The sequence below is a fragment of the Motacilla alba genome, chromosome 1A (genome assembly GCF_015832195.1).
Source record: "Motacilla alba alba isolate MOTALB_02 chromosome 1A, Motacilla_alba_V1.0_pri, whole genome shotgun sequence".
In the NCBI taxonomy this organism is placed as follows: Eukaryota; Metazoa; Chordata; class Aves; order Passeriformes; family Motacillidae; genus Motacilla; species Motacilla alba.
Genome location: NC_052031.1, coordinates 38,249,163 through 38,270,095, shown reverse-complemented (window position 1 = coordinate 38,270,095; position 20,933 = coordinate 38,249,163). Strand labels below are relative to the sequence as shown.

The window sequence follows — 20,933 nt, the reverse complement described above, 5'->3', positions numbered from 1 at the left end:
AGGATGCACAATTTGATGATGAAATATCTCCAAGAAGTGTCTTGTGTACATGTAGCACTATACCTAATAAATAATGAATGCAAGGGATGCTGACAATGAGAGGAAAATAAAAAAGGTGATAAATATTTGAGTAAGATGCCATTCCAAGGTTTTTGTAAAATTCATAATTCTAATCAAAGGATATTATTGGATAGCAGTTCAATAGAACTGTATTTCAGTGAAACACTACCATTATCATCATGCACAATAAGATGTCTTGAGATGCAAACCCCCGAGAATCACCAAGAAACCTAAATGCAAACCACTTATAATCAAGTGCACATTCTACATACCCAAAATGCCCCAATTCAAGAAAATAGCAAACTCATGAAAACATTTTTAATATGTTGCATAAAGTATCAAAAAGATTGATTGAATTAGCAGAGGAGAATGTCGCATTCAGTGAGTATTGGAAAAGATGCTTATCAAAAATTCATCAGGCAATGTAAATCTAAGGAATGCTGATAACAGATGGGAGCTGTCTTGGCAAAAAAAAATATTGCTGGTTTGTCTGCTTCTCTAGGTGAGGTTAAAAGTGTTCTGTGAGGAAAAAAAAATCTGTTTTTTCTTACCTCTTCTTTCTCTGCACTTTGCAAGTCCCTCCACTCCTCAGTGACATGACCGAAGTCCACTGTGTTCATTGCAACTTTATATTCCCCAATGATATCATGTTTGGAGAAACGATCAAAGTCATAAACTGCCATCACTAAAGTTTTTCCACCCAGCTCAGAGTATGGCACCTGCAAAGACAAGGAAATGACAAACTCTGCATCTGAGACAATAAAGATTGGTCCACTACAATGCAAATCTATTTCTTTGGTTTATCAGCTGTCATCTCAGGTAAATTGAACTGCAGAGAAAATTATGAGGTGTATTTGTTTCAGAGTCACCAGATGCACTATTTCTTGAGACAAGGCTCTGGCACTCAATAGAACAATGTGGCAGCTCACTCATCACTCCTGGGTTTTTCTCATTCTAGTTCAAATCATTTTGTGGGTGATGAAACTGAAACAAGAAGCCAAATTACTTGCACTGAAGACACATGAACTTTTCACACAATGGTGTTTTTTCCTCAATAAATCACCTGTCATCACTCAGAGATGGCTAGCTCCCAGACTCATGAAAAAAGCAGAACTGGCTTACTATATATGAAACCAAGTAATTAGACACTGGATACGTCTCTTACAGTACCGATACCTATTACTTACCAAGGCGTATTTTTCAATACTACACCTTTCACATATTAAACACAAAGGTGCTTTTTAAGTCACAATGTGTAACTAGAAATTGTGGTGGCAGAAGGCCAAGTTCTGACTAATTTTCCAGCTGTTCTCACGTGGTTCAGACAGATGCTGTTGTTTAGATGTTTACGAGTCACATTTTTAATATTAGGATGGAGACATGCAGTTCAGGTAAGCTACACCTGAGTGGCTGTCTGAAAAGGTCTGATTTAGGAATTGTTTGGATTTGTACGAACACTTGGTCAATCTGAATATATCCTGCAAGTATAAATGGTTTCCATGAGATTCAGTAAATACTTCTTTATTAGAAAGTGAAAGTGTGGCATTACCACAGGCCTAGTTAACCTCTATGTTCTTGTCTGCTAAAACCCTAGGACTGTTGTCTTTCCTTACTGTTCAGCTTCCACTTGCTTATTAAAATACTTACTAATAACTAGCAATTTTATCTTTACATAACATCTTATATAACACTTAAAATAAGCTTATGAAGTTGAGAGACAGATCTATCTTCCATTATTGAGTCGAATAGTTGCAGTGGTACATGGTTGTGTATCTTAGTAAATACTACAACAAAATCTATTTTCCATTCCCTAAATTATCTGTAGCATCTAAAAAGCTAGAAAGGGCAAAGGTATGTGAAAGGAAAAATTCTAAATAATGTTAGTTTCATTTTTACACAGCCTGGAAAACAGGAGAAGAAAAATGTTCCGAAGTTTATTTCTCTGTTAGTTTACAATGCCACTTAATGGATCCTGGTCACTTGGAATACAAAGACTACATTCATCATTATTTACTTTTCTGTACTTGACCTCAGTAAAGCTCATTTTAGCTATTTCCCTTTCTAAATGTTTCCTTCATTTATTACTTCTAATGTGGCCTCAGTCTCCAGCTTTGTTCTGGGCTATCACGGATGGCCTCAGCTCTCCTGAAGGGCTGCTTCCACTCCCTGCTCTCTGCTCAGACATAATCAGTCTCTTGACTTAAAGCAAGTGAGACCTTGGTAAAAGCACATGTATACAGGAGTGTTTTTCTGGCACAGATGTGTCACTCCTCTAGACATGAACCCTGTTCCCACTTTGGATCTGAGGAGGAACACCTCCCTCTGCCAGGCCGGTGTAGTGCAGCTAGGATTTCTCAGTTCCTTTTGGCACTGCAGTGCGGGTATACAATTTAGACAGCTGCTGTCTGACAAACACTTGCACCCTGGAACAGCACCATGGATGTCTGGGAAAAAAAAAATGAAAAAGGGAAGGACTAAGGTTCAGGGCTCAAGATGCAATACTGCAGAAACACAAGTCAACTCATTCCCATTAGCTGTACTTTGGGACGAAGGCAGGGAGCCGCACCCTGCGAGAAGGCAACAGCATGGGCCTGGGCTGCCTGGTGGGCAGCACTGCCAAAGAGATGGGAAGGATGCCAACAGGAGCTGTGCACCACCTGAAGTGGGTCACAGGAGCAAAGCTCTGCAGAAGTAAATGAGACACTGTCAACATTTCCCACGGAAGTTGTTATTATCGTTGCAGTCCCAGTTAAATGGTCACTGGAGTGCTCAGAACAATGACAGTACTTGGCATGCTCTGCTGATTTTCTCTCAAGTACAGACCACAGACCACAGGGGATGATCACTAGCATATTGAGATGCACCTAAACACTCTGTCAGGTCTGGCATGGAAAACAAACTATTTTCTGGAGCATAAAATTTAAATATTAGAGAAGTGACTTACAAAAAGTGGACATTATAGTCTAGAAGTGGCTGATCTGATTTATAACTTGTGTCTTCATCTTAGATGACAGCATTATTTGTTCTTTCTTTGCTTTAGTGAGCTGCATGGGAATATGTAATTTAGAACTCTGTTTTCTTTTAAAAACTCTCTTAGGAAAGCTCAAGGAAGAAATAAGTTCCCACAAAAGATTACTTTTATGAACATCTTCAAGGAAAAAATAAGCTTATATATGCAGTAGTAGTTGTGGCCTACAGGGATATCTTTCTCATTGAATGATTTCATAGCCTGAGTCTTTCACTGTTCCTGTTTTCAATCTGTAGCTGTCATTATAAGATTGGGCACAAAGAGAAAGGCCTGAAGTAACAGCAGAGGAATGTATATAAGGAGAAGCCCTGTGAAACATGCTGTACACTATTCCTTTATTCTATTTAACTGGGGTTTGAATTCACCAAAGTTTTAGAAAAACACTATTAATAGATACTACTGTAACGACGTAAATACTGCAATATAAGGTTTACCTACATTTATTTAATTTATATTTTATTAAACCTGAGAAAGGATTTCTTTTCATACATAAAGTAGCATGGCTAAGAACTGCTATGGCGAAGTCTAGAAAGACTAATCTGCCTTATTGTCCTTCACCCATTTACTTCCCTAGAGTTTTAATTTATATTTCAGGAAATGTTATCCTGAATTTCATAAATCAGATATTTAAAGAAAATGTCAGTCTAGTGAAAATTTACATGACATTTGTCAAAGTGTCACTGTTTTCTGAATTTCTTGTATGTTTTATCCAGCCATAAAATATGGATCGGATTGTCATCTAGAAGGATAATCAAAGTGCCTAAAACCAAACTGTGCCTTTTAAACCTATCTGACCCTGTATTATATAGCAAGGTTGAGTATCATGGGTTTCTACAACATGAAAAATAATTTTGCTGCAGCTATCAATTAACTAAGATATCTAAATTCATAGCCAAGCATGAGATACAAAGTGGTTAAATTAAAAAGTATAAATAATTATAAAAGAACTACCTTGAATGTAAATTGCTCATTGAAAACAGGGTTAAGGGTCTTTCTGTGGACTTTTGTCTCATATTTCTTCTTCTTATCAGGCAGCAGGAAGACTTTCACATAGGGATCAGATGTACCACCCATATCTAATGCGGGCAGCTCAGCTGCTTGAATAATCCCAACCAGAAGCTGAAAAGAGAGGAAAAACCAGCAGAATGAAATTTCAAATAGATATCTATAGAAATACTGTAACAGAGGAATGCATATGCAGACTCTATTTCTGGCCTAGGAGAAACTATGCTTCCCTCGCTTCTCCCTGCCACCCACCCCCCCCCTTTAAGGAAGGCAAATGAAGCAACACTATTGACTTTAGAAAACCAATTATGGCAGATGCAGACTGTACAAAGACTGTTTTAAAGCAGAAAGGAGGTTTTCAAAGGGCAGCTGATTACAGCTAAATACAGACTTCATCCTTTTAAAGACTGCAATCAAATAACTTTCAATTGCTCTCTCCTCTTGTGCATTATTTTTCTGTGCTGAGCACCATGAATAGAAATCACATTATTAAACAATCAAGAATGTCTAATTTTTGACTAAAAAATTTGTATTCTAAACTCCCAACAAGTAGCCTTCCCCCAACCAAACACAAAAGGTGATAAAATCAAATGCAAATTCTCAGGCAGAGCTTTACTGAAAATAAATGAATCTTGCAGTCTTCCTTATATTTACATTCTCTTGCTACGTACATGAATGGGCCCAGGCAGTAAACTAAGGACAGCATTTTCAAAAAATATCTAATGAAAAAGAACCTTTGGTAACTAAATCCTAATAACAATTTGTAATTTCATTGCAAAACAGAAAAATAGTATTTTTAAATCTCTTATACACTTCAAAGATAAGACTGAAGCACAGATGGATGTAAATGTCTTGGCTGTTTTTTGTGTTATAAATGAAGGCTTATGCTATGTTATGTTATGCTATGTTATGTTATGTTATGTTATGTTATGTTATGTTATGCTATGTTATGTTATGTCATGTAATCTAGACACCCCTGACTGCATAAGGCCTCATCAGCATAACACAGCTGAGAAAAAGAAAATACTTTTGATCTTGTTTCATAGATACAAAATTGAAGTAAACAAAGAAGTGTTTCTTCAAGGTCATTCTGAAGATATTAGAAATGGGGAATGAAGTCTGAGAATATTTTCTTCTAAATCAGTGCTTCTGATTTAGAAGAATACTTGCTTCTATCATGGACGAATTGCTTAAAATTGGAAACAGGAACTCTATCAACTGGAATATAGAACAATGCAGTTAATCTGTGAAAGAAACTTCTGGCTTCTAAGAGACTCCTCAAAGTTGGACTTAAAAGTTGGACAGTTTTAAATTCACAGTATGGCCTGCATGCTTTCCCACTGACAGGACTCTTAAGTTCCATGAAACATTTTTCTTTTGCTGTACGAAACGATTCTTTTCTGTCTCATTTTTATTCTAGATGCATAAATACATAAATACATGAATAGGCTCGGGATCTACACCAAGTTTTTCACATCAAAGAGTGAAAAAAAGTCTATGATTTTTAGTTAACAGAGTGGAAAAATAATTCAATTCCCCTTTACAATTTCTCTCTCTAAAACTGAGGCACAGTGCTCTGGAGAGTTCATTGGTCATCTTATATTCCTAACCCTGTGCAATATATTAGCCAAATTTTGGGATTGTAGTTTCATGCCATTGCACTGTACTAACGTAACTGAATCCTCTCTCCTACTCTTTTACATCATCTATCCTTTGACAAATTTGAAGCTGCTACATAGTTTAGAGAAGCAAAACAAAATAGAAATCCACAACTCAGATAATTTATTACCCTAATTAAATACAGTACAGACATACAGATTTGTGGCTCTTCCATCCTATTTTCCTTTGTAAAATATGGCTCATAAAATCAGCATACCCTTTAATAAAATTCACACAGAAAATTTGTTTTCATAGTCTAAGAAAACTGAAATCCATTTTCAGAACACATTTGCAGCTTTTCCTTTCCCTCTCATTAAATCTTCTGCTTCTGAAGGGTCTACACTTCATACTGATTTCATACTGATTTCAAGGGGGATCAGTGTGACTTATCACATGGCCAGGCAATTTGCTCTGGGAGTTGAGGAAAAGCTCCTTTAGCAACAGTTTCTTGAAAGGCTTCAGAACTCTTTTTAGCTCCTGCATTTTAAAACAAGCACCAGTAGTCAGAAGATTGTTGAAGTACAGGCAAATACAATTTATTATGCCAGCCCATAGCTATGTATAAATACTTTCCTGCTAATAAAGAAATTTTTCTTAATTTCTCTTATTGTCTTTGCCTTGCAACAAGTAAGAGTACCATGCTCTATGAACAGCACCAAATAAAGAATATGAATGTGGAATTTATCACAAGTACATATGGAAGGCAGTTCAGGTGATGAATAGGAATTAACTGGGATTTACCTTCAGCAGTAATTTCTTTCCCTAAACAGGAAAGAATGATGTGATTTTGACTGATATTGTCAAAAAATTAAATGCAGGATATGTGTTCTCAAGTTTACTGAGAGATACACAGTACAAGTGAAGAATTCAGATGAGTTGGTGTGCTTTGGGCCAAAATTAAGCACAGTGAATTTTAATGTGAGGCTGTGAATTGGTTTAATTGATCCCTGGCAAAGAGGCTGGGGAGGGGAATAAAATATGTTCAGCATGTGGCCAGACCTGTTAAGCTGGTCAATTCTAGGCCTACGCATTACAGTGTCTACTAATTCTGAAAACTAAAGTATGCTAAAGTTTAGTCTTACCAGCTTCAGAGCAGAGTACTGAAGGAGTATCAATCCTTAAATTCTTCCAACCTTCCTGTCCAACCTTCCTGGTTTTCTGGGGTACAGACCTTTTTTATTTGAATTTTTATTCCAGACTAGAATTTTGGGAAGTGTACTTTCATGGAGAGCAACAGAACCTGATGCAGCTAGTTATTACAGCAAAGCACACACTTGATGAAGTGAGAGAAAGCAAGCTTACCAACCTTCTAAAAGACCCAGTGAATCAACTTACCTTTAGGCCCCTCTATTTTTCCTCCCATTTGTGTTTGCTTACATTTTAAATACTTGAAGGCTGAAGCTACATTTTAGTGACTGCATGAAAGCTCTGTAATTTATATGGATTGACATTGGTTGGTGATGCTTTAATTTAAGTTATTAATAATCATTAGATAAAACAGTTTTAAAACTGATTCAGTTTTTGATTAAAGGTGTAATATAAAGTCCAAGTGCATTCAATACCAATTTAGCAGTACCTCTGTAATGAATTTTCTGTCTTATTTTCTCCCTTTACTCCATGCAAGTAGTAAGGATTTCAGAAATATCTACTTTAACTGAATGCATTACTTCATTCTCCACTTGCACACATAGAAACAAAATATTACAGGTTGGTTGTTTCAAACCTGATTGTTCTGGAAGTCATAATCCAAAGAATATTGTATTTTCCCCAGCTTCTCAACTTCCTTGGCTTCTTCCTTCTCTTCCCCATCAGTCAGCCCAGTCTCAGCATCATCATCCTTAAGAGCCTAGAAAGAAGAAACGTAATATTCATACATGAGGCAAACTGTTGAGTAGCAGTTTAAAACAGACAGGATCCTCAAATCTATTTTAGAGCCATTAAAAGCAAGCAAAACAGCAGAAATTCAAATATGCAGTTTTCATATATATCTCTATTTTCTGAGTTGCTCAATAAGATGTTATAAATCAGCAAGCAAGCAATGGAAGTAGGAAGAAAGCTCCTTGGACTATAACAAGCAAGGATTGTTATAAAACCTGCAAGTAGAAACAAAATATCATCTTGATGTGAAGAAATAGTTCTTCTGGGTTCAGACTGGCTCTTAAAGAGGCACAAGGAGGCAAACATGCTATTAAATAAGCCAAGTCACGCATTCATTCAACTTAAGAATCTTGGCAATGTCAAACCTGGTTGTACATGCTGTGCATTGTTTGCATTTGGCAACACATTTCTGTAGGACTACTGTGATAAAGAGCATGTGCTGTGGATGAGCTCTTTCTACAATCATATGCCAAACATTTTTCATGTTTTTTAGAATGAATATGGAAGCAAAGTTTCCACCATGCCATTAGCAAATGCATGTTCCTCCTTTTCCCTCCCTCCCGAGACCAATTTCCTTTTTATTCATTCTTGCAATAAAGCTTGGCTGAACCAAATTGATTGCAAGTTGATTTTAGTTTGCTTATAAAGAAACACAAAAATAAAGAAATACAGTTCTGCTTGTAAGATTTGTGTATTGCATATAACCTATTTTTTAAAGGACATAGCAGTAATCTTAGATTTTATACATAATTAAAATACTAAATGATGTAATTTTTTTCCTGTACCAGAAAGCAGAAGTATTTTCACTGTGTAAAAGGTAATTCATATAATTATTAAACTATATGAACCATAATTCACTATGTAGATCTCATTCTAGCAGATTCTTTCCTGGATAAGAAGGAAAAAATAGACAAAAGTGATGAGGCAAATAGTGAAAAATTGTGGAAAATGTGAAAGTAAACTTGAGATTGTGAAAATAAAGAATCAATACTGAGCATTTATCCAGAATTATTTGCATGTTACAGTAAACAGAGTACTTGTCTGTAAGAGCCCTATCCAAATGAAGGTTCTTTCTGTATGAAGTTTCTGCTCGCACAGACAGACAAAGTGCCAGAATAAGATGTATTCTTTGTTGCAATGTAATTTTTCTGCAATTGTGGTTTTTTGTGTTGTAGGAAACCTACAGCATTTCTTAACAATAGGTTGTAGTTGGAGCTCTCTGAAAAGGTAGCGGAGCTAGAGAGTAGCTATGTACACAGCTGACAGTGGTTAGGGAAAGAAGAAACATGAAAGCATTAACATTCTCAGCCTTGAATACAGTGAGGGCCACGCAACAGTTGTGTGGGTTTGGAAAGAAGGAAGATTCATCTCTGAAGTAGAAAATGTTCTTCTCCAGAAGCCAGATTTAAATAAAAAAGGTCAGACTGAAAACCGTATGATACTAAGCAATTACTTCTCTACTTTTGAAATAAGCTAGAAATTCTGTTGGCATAGCTCAAATGAAACCAATCCAAAGCTTTATTTTTGCGAGCTGAGGAGCTGGGTCTCATGTAAATATCTGAATGTTAGTGAATGACGGACTCTCTACTACAAACATAAATTACATTTCACCTGGATGTGATTGCGGGGAAAGGTCAGTGATAGACAGAATCACCTGGAGACTGGAAGAATAGTATTTTTTTAAACTAACCCATTTCTATTTGGAAGGGCTGAACTGCCTGAAATGAAATTTGGTTTGAGACATTTTATCACTGAGCTCTTAGTAAGTTCCCTGACTGTAGCACAACATTTTTGTTGGTACAACAAGAAGTGTGACACGTGAAAACTGATAGGCTCTCTGGCAGATCATACATGGGGTTTTCAGGATATGGAGTGATATGATTATGCCAAACACTCTTGCTTTTGGTAATAAAAATAAGCTTAAGGTTTTGTGGTCATAAAAAAAAGATGTGACTCAATCCATCTGAAGCAACCAGGTTTATTTGAGCCTGGAAACAACAGGAAATAACCGGAAGTCAGAGTGGGATGTTAACTCCAAGATCCACTGCTCTGAATCATCCCAGTATGGTCCTAAAAGAGGACTCCACGATAAAAGTGTGATATACTGCTCCAGTATATTATTGTTTCTGGGACAAGTACTGGACTTTCTGCTTTTCCATCTGCTTTTGACCTGGATTTTCTTTGAGAGGAAACATCCTATGGCCATTCCCCAGGGAGAAAAGTGAGAAGGCAAAAAGAACATTATATGCTAATTGCCAAGTCAGAGGAATTTGTAAACAGTCCATCAAGGCAATAGTTATATATCCATACTTTCTCTGGAAAAACTGCATTCTCCTCTGCAAAGCTGTTCAGTCCAGATGACAGAGCTGAGGGTAGCTCAATGTGAAAAAAGTTCTTACTGTGACTACAGAAAATATAATGGGAAGCTTACATCTCTCTTGCAAGGGAATTCTAAAGTGCAGGCAGGAAACACTGTATGGTTAAGAAACTCGTCTCCACAGGTTATGAGAAACCTACGGGAAAGGTGAAAGCTATTTCCATGAGAGATGGAAAACATTGTACATTACTGTCATCAGCTGAGGAGCTACATGATTCTTCTTGACCTTGACTCAACAACAGTGAACCACTGAGAAAAAACACTGAGAAAGAAATAGTGTTTTGATATGGACAAGTTTGTGGCACTGGGGGGAGGAAAAAAAGGACAAATTAATATCTCTAAAGCAGTCTGTAAATAACAGTTTTTACTGTTAAGAGAGGAATTTGTTTCCAAACTAGGGGCTAATGCTTCAGGAAGAAGCTGAGTCAAAAGAAGCACCGAAGCTTCTCATGTTTGATTTAGCTGCTGAATTCCAAAGAGAAAGAAGAATTGGTTTGCTTCAAAGTACTTGAAACACCCCACAGGGATTTTAATTTTGTATTGAGATTCTCTGAAAGATCAATATTTCATGGAATACTACTACAACCCTCAATTTATAGCATACTGCATCACACTGTATTGAATCTTACTATTGCATTGCTACCATCAACTAAAATAAGCAGCTATATTTTATTTTTTTAATAAAAATAAAACATTTTTAATTATAAGCAATTTTTTTTCATCAAGCCTTCGCAACTGATAAACCATAGCCAGAAAGACTGGATTTAGATGCTGAGGAATGTAAGCCCTGCCTTCTCTACCATTTTCTTTAACTTCATGACATTTTAAATTTTTTTTTTTTTTTTTGTGAAATATGCAACATGGAAATGCATAATTCCCTTGTGCTGGAGACTGGATTTATCTTTTCTAATTTGAGCTGACCATGAATTTTACTCAAGCACTTTCTTCATTTCTGCATTACATACGCAGAAACAGTAAAACATCTACGTCCTCTCAAATGTAAGTATATGAAAAATAGGCTTACAGGTATAGGAATGCACCAAGAAAGTGTTAATCCAGCCCAGACATTTCAAGGTGATACATCTGTGTCTACTGAAATCAGAACGACTACTCTGCAGTAGTTCTTACAACAAAAAGACCTGAATTACAGCAATTTGAGATCCACTGTTCAATCTGCTAGTTGCATCTTCACTTCCATAATGTTATTAAGAGTGGTTTTGCAGCCTCCTCTTTTCTTCTGAGTTGTTAAAGAAAATGCCTAATTTTCAATTCTTTTGAAACTCCACACCCTGTAGTGGTTTTTTACACTTCCTGGGTTTTTTCTCCCTCTCATTCCCCTAGCTGACAAAAGCCTCTCTCCGGTGACACTGCATCCTGACACTGCAAACATCCCTTGCTTTCAGCTCAGTTCCACCAAAACCCCTGCACCTTGTCACTAGGCTTGCCCCACTACTATCAACCACCAACCACAAAAGAGATTCTGGGGCTTTAAACAACATCACTTTAATCCCTCCCCAAACTATGTGTAGAAAATGAGTCTGCAAGGGCAGTTGCCCGGCTGGTTGCCTGCAGATTCCACGTGTGCAGAAGCTTCAGGAAAGCAAAGTGGTAGGAGACTCATGTAACAAAGCTGCTGGGGGAGCAAGTGCACTTCCTTGCCTCTGTACTGAGAGGCAGAGGCCACAATCATGATTGAGTCACGTCTTGTTAATGACTAGTTTATGTTGCAAACCATTTAAAATGCAAAGTGTCTTTCACTTTTGTATATAAAGAAATACTTTCATTAACAGAGGTTTTAGGGTTCCTTCTGTTTATGGGGTGGCCTACAGCCTCACTTTTAAGGAAACAAGTTACCATTAAGCAAGAAGGAGAGACATTGCAAAGCAAAATAAAACACTGACTGCAGTCTGTAAGTTTGTTTGCTGCACGGTGCATGCTGCTGTCCTGATTTCCATCTCCACCTGCCCCTCCATCATTTCTTTTGGAATGGTGGAGGAAATATTGTTTTCATGTTTGAATGATGCTCAGTCCTCAGGCTTGTGCAATGCCTGGTGAACTGAAAAAGAAAACAGTAAGATTTTGTAGAAAGGATCTTCTCTGCCATGTCCAACAATGAATTTATTGGAAAGGCAATTTTTCCTCCACAACTAGAAATGACTGCTTTTCCACTAATGGTGGTACACCTCTTATCATTATCCTTCCCATTCAAGAACACTATAATTCTGATCTGGCCAATTTTTATCCCAAGAGAAAACAAAAGCCTTTAAAAACTCCCATCTGGTTCCCTATCACAAAGCAGACAAGCCTGCAATTGTAACATGTTCTCTATCACAGTCCCTCAGAAGGAAAGGCAACATTTCATTCATTCAGCATCTGCTTTCTCTCCATGAATTAATTTAAAGAGCATGTTGCGCCTGGGTTTCCAGTGGCTGCGCCAGGCTTTGGTCATTGTGAAATCTACTTTGACATTACTGCTGTAAGAATGTTGGCCTCACATACCAGCAGTGGGCCACACTGATGCACACAATGAGAAAAACCCTGCTGGGTTCAGCATGCGATGCCTTGACTTGCTTGATTACTCCCTTGCTTGTTATCCAGCTTTTAAATGGTCTTCGTCAGGTTATTCAAAAGGTTTTCTTTCTTTAGGAGCTCTCTGACATGAGGTCATCATGTTCAGCTTAAGTGTTTGCTGAATTGTTTGGGTACTAAAATACCAACTTAATCTGGTGCCACAGAAAAGTACAGAAAATGCTGCAAGTGTTCAGTGTAAAATGTGAATACATTCATTTAAGTTGGAGATGTTAAGCTTACAAATCAATCTGGTTTTGATGTTTTATAAACCCCTGTAGCCAGTGTTTATAGGCTGAAAAAAGATGAAGCTGATCTCAGACTGAGAGCCTATTCTGGAAGTCCATCCTGTGGGTCAGGGTCTGCTTTGAAAGCAGGGCCCACGTGTGTGAACCACAGGCACTCCTGCAAGCACGCTGCCGCGCTCTGCCCCACCTGCCATATGGCAGGCAGCGCTCGCCTGCACTGAGCAGCAGGCTGCGAGTGGGAGGCAGCTTCAGGCTGCTTGGCCAGTGCATGCTGCTCCATCAATTGTTCTTCATCCTCCCCAAATTAATGGCAGTGGGCCAGATGGAAGCATGCTTTAGGACAGAGCTGGCTCCTTGACCTGGGAGAACCACTGAGAGTACTACATTTATTTGTGTTTGGAAAATCTGTCATACTATATAATTAGAATTACGTGTGTTTGATAGTGAAAATTAACCTGAATATAGCCAGACATGATTGACTGAGTGCCACTTTGATCTATGGAGAAAAAGTTGGCACAGACCTGTTTTACTGGCTTAGTTCCTTAAAAAGAGGTAAGATGATCATCTGACCATCTTCTAAATAGGACTTTATGAGGTACCTGATATTCTCATGTTTGAAGGCTGTTTGCTATTCATATTTGTTATTTCTCAATTTATAAACAGTATATACCCTTGCTTAAAAAGAAAGTTATTAAATATTCCCAAATATTTAGTTTTTAAAAAATGTTTTAAAAACGTATACCTTATTAATATGAACTGCTGTTGTTGTTGTAGATTATGCATACCCAATAATTTCAGACATAGTGTAAGAGTTTAGCTCTCTGTACAGTCTGTGGATATAGGTAAATGTCTGGAGAGTCTGATTCAAGTAATTTAATTTAAGGACTAATTGCGTATTTCCTAAATGCCACTCATTAGGAACTTGCAGACTCTGGTCTTGAATAAAGAACTCCAATTTGGTCTGTTAATCAAGAAAATGTATAAAAACATCCTTAAAAATGGAAGTTTCCAGGGGTAAGACCTTCAATATAGAAAACAGGACATGTGAAAGAATGAGTAGGGTCTGCATCTTCATGTACCCCTAACAGTACAGTAGGCTACAACAGAAGTAACAAATTCATTACTTTACAGAAAAAAATAGTTTAACAAAGGAGGAAAACAAAGTCAGGAAGCATGCAAAGCAGGGTCCTATATTTTCTTGGGAGTGACTGAGAGGAAGAGACAGGAATGCAAATAAGCCCAGTCTTGTATTTCACAGCTATTGCTTCCATATTTTCACGCGTCTGAAATCTAATATACATCTAAATTTCAAAAGAGTTTTACAGGAAACCTATTTGCAGAACACAAACACTGATCTATAACATTTTATCTTCATAAACATGTTACTCACATTTTTCAGTAAGTTTTAGGCACACTGCACAGTTGTCTTTGAGGCAGGTGAAAAAGCAGGAATACTGGTCACAGCTGAGATTGAATTAATGTACAAACAGGACTCAGTCAATCCATTTTGACTGCCACAGTAAACTTATTGGGCTTGTTTTCTATGAAGACTCATCCCCCATGTTTCTGACTAACCCTCTCCACTGCAGTGGCTCTGCAGCACATCATCTTTCTGAGTGTGAATTAGGATGTCTCACTGCATTGTGGATAAGCCACAGGAGCACTAATGCCACCATGGGCTGAAGATGACAACAAATGGGGACTGGCATGCTGACACCAAGATAGGTAGTAGCACTGTGGAATAAAGACCTCACCATTCTCCAGGCATTCAACTGGGAAAACAAACAAGCATGGAACCAAATATTGCAGAAGACCACTGCCAGCAACAGAGCTCCTGTCCCTCAGAAAGATCCTCTTGGATTTTTTTCTGGCAATAAAGGCTTGAGTTGCTTCAAATGAAAATCCAGGCTCTCTAGATGTCAGTGTGGATTACCCTGACTTCATCTGGGCTATTGTCTTCATTCTGCAAGGTCAATGCACTCTACTTTGGAATATTTCAGGGCACCTAACACTAAAACTCTCGTTCCTTCAGCATTTTGTCTACATGAGGGCAAGAGTGTTGGATGATCAACAGCTAGAATCATAAGGTGAATCAGTCTATAAAAACCATCGTATGTTGGAGTTTGGCTGGGCGCAATTGCAGCTGTCACTGTTATGTCATTTTACAACACCTGCTATTCAGAGAGGAACATTAATCAGAATATTCTGATTAACTTAGTACATAACTCCAATGTAAAAGGAAGACCTATGTAAAGGATAAACAAACATACAGAGAAGTCAAGTGGCTGACTGAAGGACACAGTAAGTCAGTAGCAGAGCCAAGAATATACTACTCATATTACAGGCTGTAGTACATACACCTAGTACCAAATCTCCTGTTTCACCTAAAACACACACTGTAGGCAAAAAAATTCTTTACTAGTTACAGTGTTTTAGCCTGATGAGATTATTATATCTCCTTTTCTACAAATGCTTTGTGACCTCATAAAATGTTCAGAACACAACAATTATTATCCAAGTAACAGGGATAAATTTTAGTAAGTTCTCAGTGGTGCTGTTCAGGAATGATTATGTCTATTCCTTTTCTTAGCCCACAGGCTGAGCTTAATCAAGAATTTTGCTGTACCAATGTATTAAATCCAGACATAATAAATCTGAAGCTATTACACCAACTCTGAAACAGAGTCTTCGGGGCCTTTTTTTTTCACCCTCAAAGAAAAAAAGTAGTGGGATCCACCAGGGGCATTAGTAGAGATTGAAAGTTATGAAGATTAAAACCATGGTAGGAAAATCTCACAAAAACACTAGTGCCAGTTGTCACTAGGTTGCACCAACAGAAATGTGTACTAAGACCACTTAAAAAACTTTGGTATGGAACACTAAGAATTTAATGCCTGAGGATTGTACTGAGATGATGTGAGAGCCTACAGCAAGTTTCATGATGTAGCAGTCAATTTAGCAACACTTAGAAACTAAGACATTAAAAATACACATGATTTCTGTCTACTTTTGATATGGTGACATTTATACAAAAAGGAAATATAATCAGCAAGTTATTTTCATGCGCCGATCAATTTTAAACTTGAGCTTTCTGGTACAGTTTGACTTAATATTTTAACTGCAGAAAGAATGACAACCTCTTTTTTTCTGCTCTCCTCCAGCCTCCCCAAATATATATTCAATCAAAAAATAACCAATCAATTTAGTTCAGCCTCTTGATGTGTGTATCAAAGCTTCTACATGTCCATCTCTGCGAAGGAGACAGAGCTGTCAGGAGACTACGCATGAGAGCTTAAGTCTAGGTGCGTCCAAATAGCAAAATAAACCTACCGCAAGTGACAATCCAGAACAGTCATGAGACACAACATTGACAAGGAGGACATAGGAGGAAGAAATAAAAATTAAAACATCCACACACAAACATTAGTAGAAAACATGGAGAAATGACCTTTTTTACAGGTGTACATTCATTAACAATTCTGCCTTCCCTAGAAGGAATCTAATCTTCCCAGTGGCCTTTGGTAGAGCTGTATACTCAACTTGAAAAAGTAAGCCTTGTCTGCAATGGAAACGGGTCTCAAGACTAAAAACTTAACCTTATTTTCAACTCATCTCTCATTCTACCTCAGCTACATCTTTTGATAATCTTTATATAAAGAAAATTTCTCTTTTGAATTGTGTTTAAGGAAGTGGATATTTTGAAGAACAAATATTCTGAAAGAGACAAAAAATTTATTCCCCTTTCTGTAATATCTAGCTATCAATGTGTGACTTTTGAGCTGACTGTGACTCTGTTTCAAAAGGATCTTCAAGTATGCCAAGTAACATGGCTCTATAATGATTTGGCATGGATAGCCATGAATAAAAGTAGTTCAGAAGTTCTCCTCAACAAAAAAAAATCCAGACTAAGATAAAAATTTTATTTCCAGGAGCTGTTGCTCTCCATTTACAAAATGGCACTCTCTTCCAACTTCGTGTGCCTAAGGAACTAGGATCCTGCAAGATGCCATGTGACTAGCAAGTGCTATTATGCACTTTCAGCTGAAGGCAGAAGTAATTAGCACTTGCAGGTTCAGGCTTAAAAATGACTGAAGTAGGTTTTTCAGTTTTTGACAACATTAGTACTATATGTTGCCTTTTATAATTGCATTTGATTTACATCTTACTCTCCAATTACTTTTTTAACAATTTGCTTCTTTGCAGAGATAAAAGGCATTCCTATTATACTCCTTTCTGTTTTATGCCAGAACCTCTAAAATGCTTCAATTCTCTTAACTGAAGTATGCTACATTTAGCATTGCCTTGAGTTCAGCTAGGTATATTAAAACCTGCACTGGTAAGTCAAGATTAACTGTTAGAATAAAAACCACATCACACAGAAAAAAATGGCAGCCAAAACGTTGCACTAGGAATCAAGTTGGCAAAAGTTACTGAGTGCCAAGGACTTAAAATCTGTACACTGTCAGACTGCTAGAAATGAATTGAAGGTGCTAATTTAAGAACTTTTCAGCCTGGGTTTGAAATCCCAGACAGTGAGGAGTGGTAGCTGGAGAGTTGGTGATCTATGTATTAAAGGTCTGACATTTAAATCAACTGTAAATCTAACCTCCTTAGGTTTAACTGTACAAACCAAAACATGTTAGTTAAATCCCAAAATATCCAGGCAAACGTAGGTTTAAATAACCATACCAAGTATTTTGAATGGAGTAATCTTAAAATAGCTATCTGCAACATTTCAAAGTTTGAGCTCTTTTTGTAGACAAAAGATGTAGGATTCAGTTTTTTATCAAATTTTCCCATTAAAAAGATACAAATGGAGCTCAATATTTATAAAATAATGTAGTTTTGCATTTCAAATACTTATTTTCCAAAAACTCATGGTCATTTATCCAGGTCCTAATGAATATAATTAAAAACACTTAATAATACATTGTAAATACAACAAAGGCCTTACATGATATGGAACAAATTCCACATAAATATCAATAAACAAATTGTACATTATTCATCCTATGACAAAATATTAGGTTCATTATCATCAGCAGGATAAAACAAAGTTTTCCAGAAATTTTTCCATCATCATAATCAAAGCAGTTCTTCCAAATTATTCTGGGTTCAATGTGAGAGCTAGCTTACAGTAGCCTAGGATAAGTCAAGAAGTGATGACTTGATTTTCCATACATTGAAGGGGAAATATCTCACAATTTCTTAATAATAATAATATAGAACAAAGTCTATAAGTCAAATATAGGGATAAATGCTAAATCAAAGTGCTTTAAGAGAAGGAGTTCATTTCACATTCATCATAGTGAGAAAAAAAAAAAACAGCAGCATAGTATCTTCTTCAAGAGAGAACTCAAAATTTCTGCTCTGGTATTTCTTGAGCACAGTCTCACTAATCTTTCTAACCTTGGAATACCTCCATCTACATTAGTGATTTTGTTTACTGAGGATGTTTTTCTCAGGTGTGAATTTGTCTTGTGTTGGTGCCACACACTCCAGTACACCAGTGTGGCACACAAAGCACTGAATCTCCAGGAGTAACCAAGGTTGAAACTGTGCACTAATGCAGTATCTAAAGTACTCCACTTGCAATGGGGATGCAAGGGTCTCCAGCATTTGCTCTTTGTCCTCTTATCTCTGAAACTGCTTCTACTTTTGAGCATTTGCAAAGCAATTATCTAAATTTCTTCAGTCCTTCCTTTTTGAAAAATCTAGCCCTTTGTCTTCTTAGCTCAGGAAATCTCTGAGCTTTGAGGACAAATGGATACTTCATGTTTATTTCCTCATTCTGCTGCTTATTCCAAACAGTTTGCTCCAGGAAGGCAGTACTAAAATACTATGAATAAAAAGCTTTGTTTTCTCTCAGGAAGGTATTAGTCGAGTCTGTGGCCCTTAGTATTAAGCCCTGCAACCTCTGCTTCTCTTCCACCAAGTAGATCCCAAGGACAAGCTTTTCTGCCCTTATGAAAATTATGCTGCTCTCAAAGGGCATTATATTAATCTTCTCCAAGTTACTCAGCTGACTTACAGCTCCAAGTATGGCCTGTTGTCTTTAATCTTCTCCTCTCTAGAACAAAATGAATTCTCCAAACATCACTGTGTTGAATGTCCCTGTGGTTTTCCTTTTTCATTATTTCCCCTTGCTTCTGACTCTCATTTTTGCCTCTATACTATTGTTTCCTTCTCAGCTGAACTTTTGTGTAAAAGAAATTTAGAGTTCACAACTACTTCTCTTTATCATGTAATCTCAAAAATACTGCTACTAAGATATATAGAAATACATAAACACTGGTCTTGAAAAAAAGTACAGTGAAAACCGCACAAAGTTGCTCCATTTTTGAAGCAAGCAGGATACCCTTGATAAACTCACCCCGTAAGGATGAGTCATTACATGCCTGCACAAGTGTTTTTAGCAGAGCAGGGAAATTGGCTGGCTGCTTCATCAGTGATGCCACACCCAGGTTCATCCCTTGTGATACCACTGAGAAGATGTTGTCAATCAGTCCACTCTTGACAGAGCCACTACTGAGACAACAAGCACAGCTTTCTCTAGACACATCAAACAGAAGCCTTCAAATGCAACCCAAAAGTTAGAGAAATGGATACTTTACCTGGTCTTTCATGCTTTTCCCTAAATCTTTAACATCTTTCATGTTAATAGCATTCTTCCCTCCCTTCTCCTTTCCCTTCTTCTTGTTCTTCTTTTTGAACAAGCATTTCTTACAGAGACAAAAGCAGCAGGTGAGGATTAATAGGACTGCAACTATGGCTATGGCTATTAAGGCCCAAGGTGGCACTGGAAGAAAAAAAGACACACACACAAAAAGAAGGCGGTAAACTGTTAGTAGGGTTAAATTTAGAAACAAGCACATTTCTCTCACAGCTAAGCCTTTTTCAATGAAAATGCCTGGCAGAAATACCTGAGATCCTTTCTAAAATATCCTGTCATCATTTATATATTTCTCTCAACTGAGCATTTGCCCATAAAATGCCAATTTAACACATCTATCTATATACAAGCCTGGTGACACATATCAAACTCACCTGCATCTATTTTGATTCACCAACCATCTGAAAAGAGTATATCCAAAATATTTACACTGTGCAATCTGTAAAAGGCTCGGCACATTTAAGCAATTACTCATTTCTTTCTTTAATCATCTCCCCAACCCACCTGGCATTGTGGCTGAATCGGGTGGAACTGACTGGAAATTTCCCTTTTCTGGAATGGTGTCTGAGCCAAGCAGTCAGTTCTAATGAACAGCCCTTTTCCTCTACCCACTGCTGCACTTGACAGATTTGCAGATTCCTCGCAATAGCTGCAGGTCAAGGTCACCAGTGAAGTCTGACCAAGGACAGAGGGCTGTCCAATCCACAGGCATTTGCCCTATCTGGCATCATGCCCTTAACACTAGCAAGGTTTCAGCACACAGCTGTATTCCCACCTATACTCTCCTATAAACAAAAGACTGTGTTACATTTTTTTCATTAAGTTCAGGCTGCAGGACATGGCTGAAGCATGAATAAATGAAAGAACACTTTCTAGCATAAAATGTTCTTGTTAAAGATCAGAATTTTTGGAAAAAAGCAATTAAGATGACACTTAAACACAAGTACTCCAGAAGGCAATTATCTTCACAAAATCAGCTTTAATGACTACTGATTCCCACATTTAAGCAGAACACCTGACAAAATTTTAAATCTTGTAAACTGTCATTTTCTAAAAATCTTGAAATGCACTCGGTCTGCAAGATACTCAGTACATTACCTAAAGGTCTCTAATATGATACAGAGCCACAGAGCAAAGCCAAAAAGTGAATCAAATTTGACATGTTGACGTCAGTGAATCACAAAAGGGAACGGACAGCATAAATAGAGAAAATTAATTGCCTAAAGGACCTGAGAGGAGTGCAGGGCATAGTCACTGGAACTTCCACTACAAATTACCAGTTCAGGAAGATGAGAGAGCATCTACACCTTCCTTACTCTATATTTAATGAACTTATTTTCTAACTTTTATTCAAGCTACCCCAATGACAGAGAAAAATGTAGGAGAATAATTAAATATTTCTGTAATATTTTTGTGCCTCCAATTCATTAAATGCAG

The 20,933-nt window shown here is 37.3% G+C and overlaps 1 protein-coding gene across 6 annotated transcripts in view; it reads right to left on the bottom strand.

Moving 5' to 3' along the window:
- The window catches only part of SYT1 (synaptotagmin 1), a 330,932-nt gene that overhangs the window by 68,580 nt on the left and 241,419 nt on the right, over positions 1-20,933 (bottom strand). For 5 of the 6 annotated variants that reach the window (XM_038153157.1, XM_038153156.1, XM_038153155.1 and 2 more), the window contains 4 exons: positions 19,438-19,622; positions 7,476-7,598; positions 4,040-4,207; positions 612-779 (listed from right to left, as the gene is read on the bottom strand). In XM_038153157.1, coding sequence (XP_038009085.1) covers positions 612-779; positions 4,040-4,207; positions 7,476-7,598; positions 19,438-19,622 — 644 coding nt within the window. The remainder of the gene's footprint in view (positions 1-611; positions 780-4,039; positions 4,208-7,475; positions 7,599-19,437; positions 19,623-20,933) is intronic. The other variant, XM_038153158.1, reaches the window with a different exon arrangement.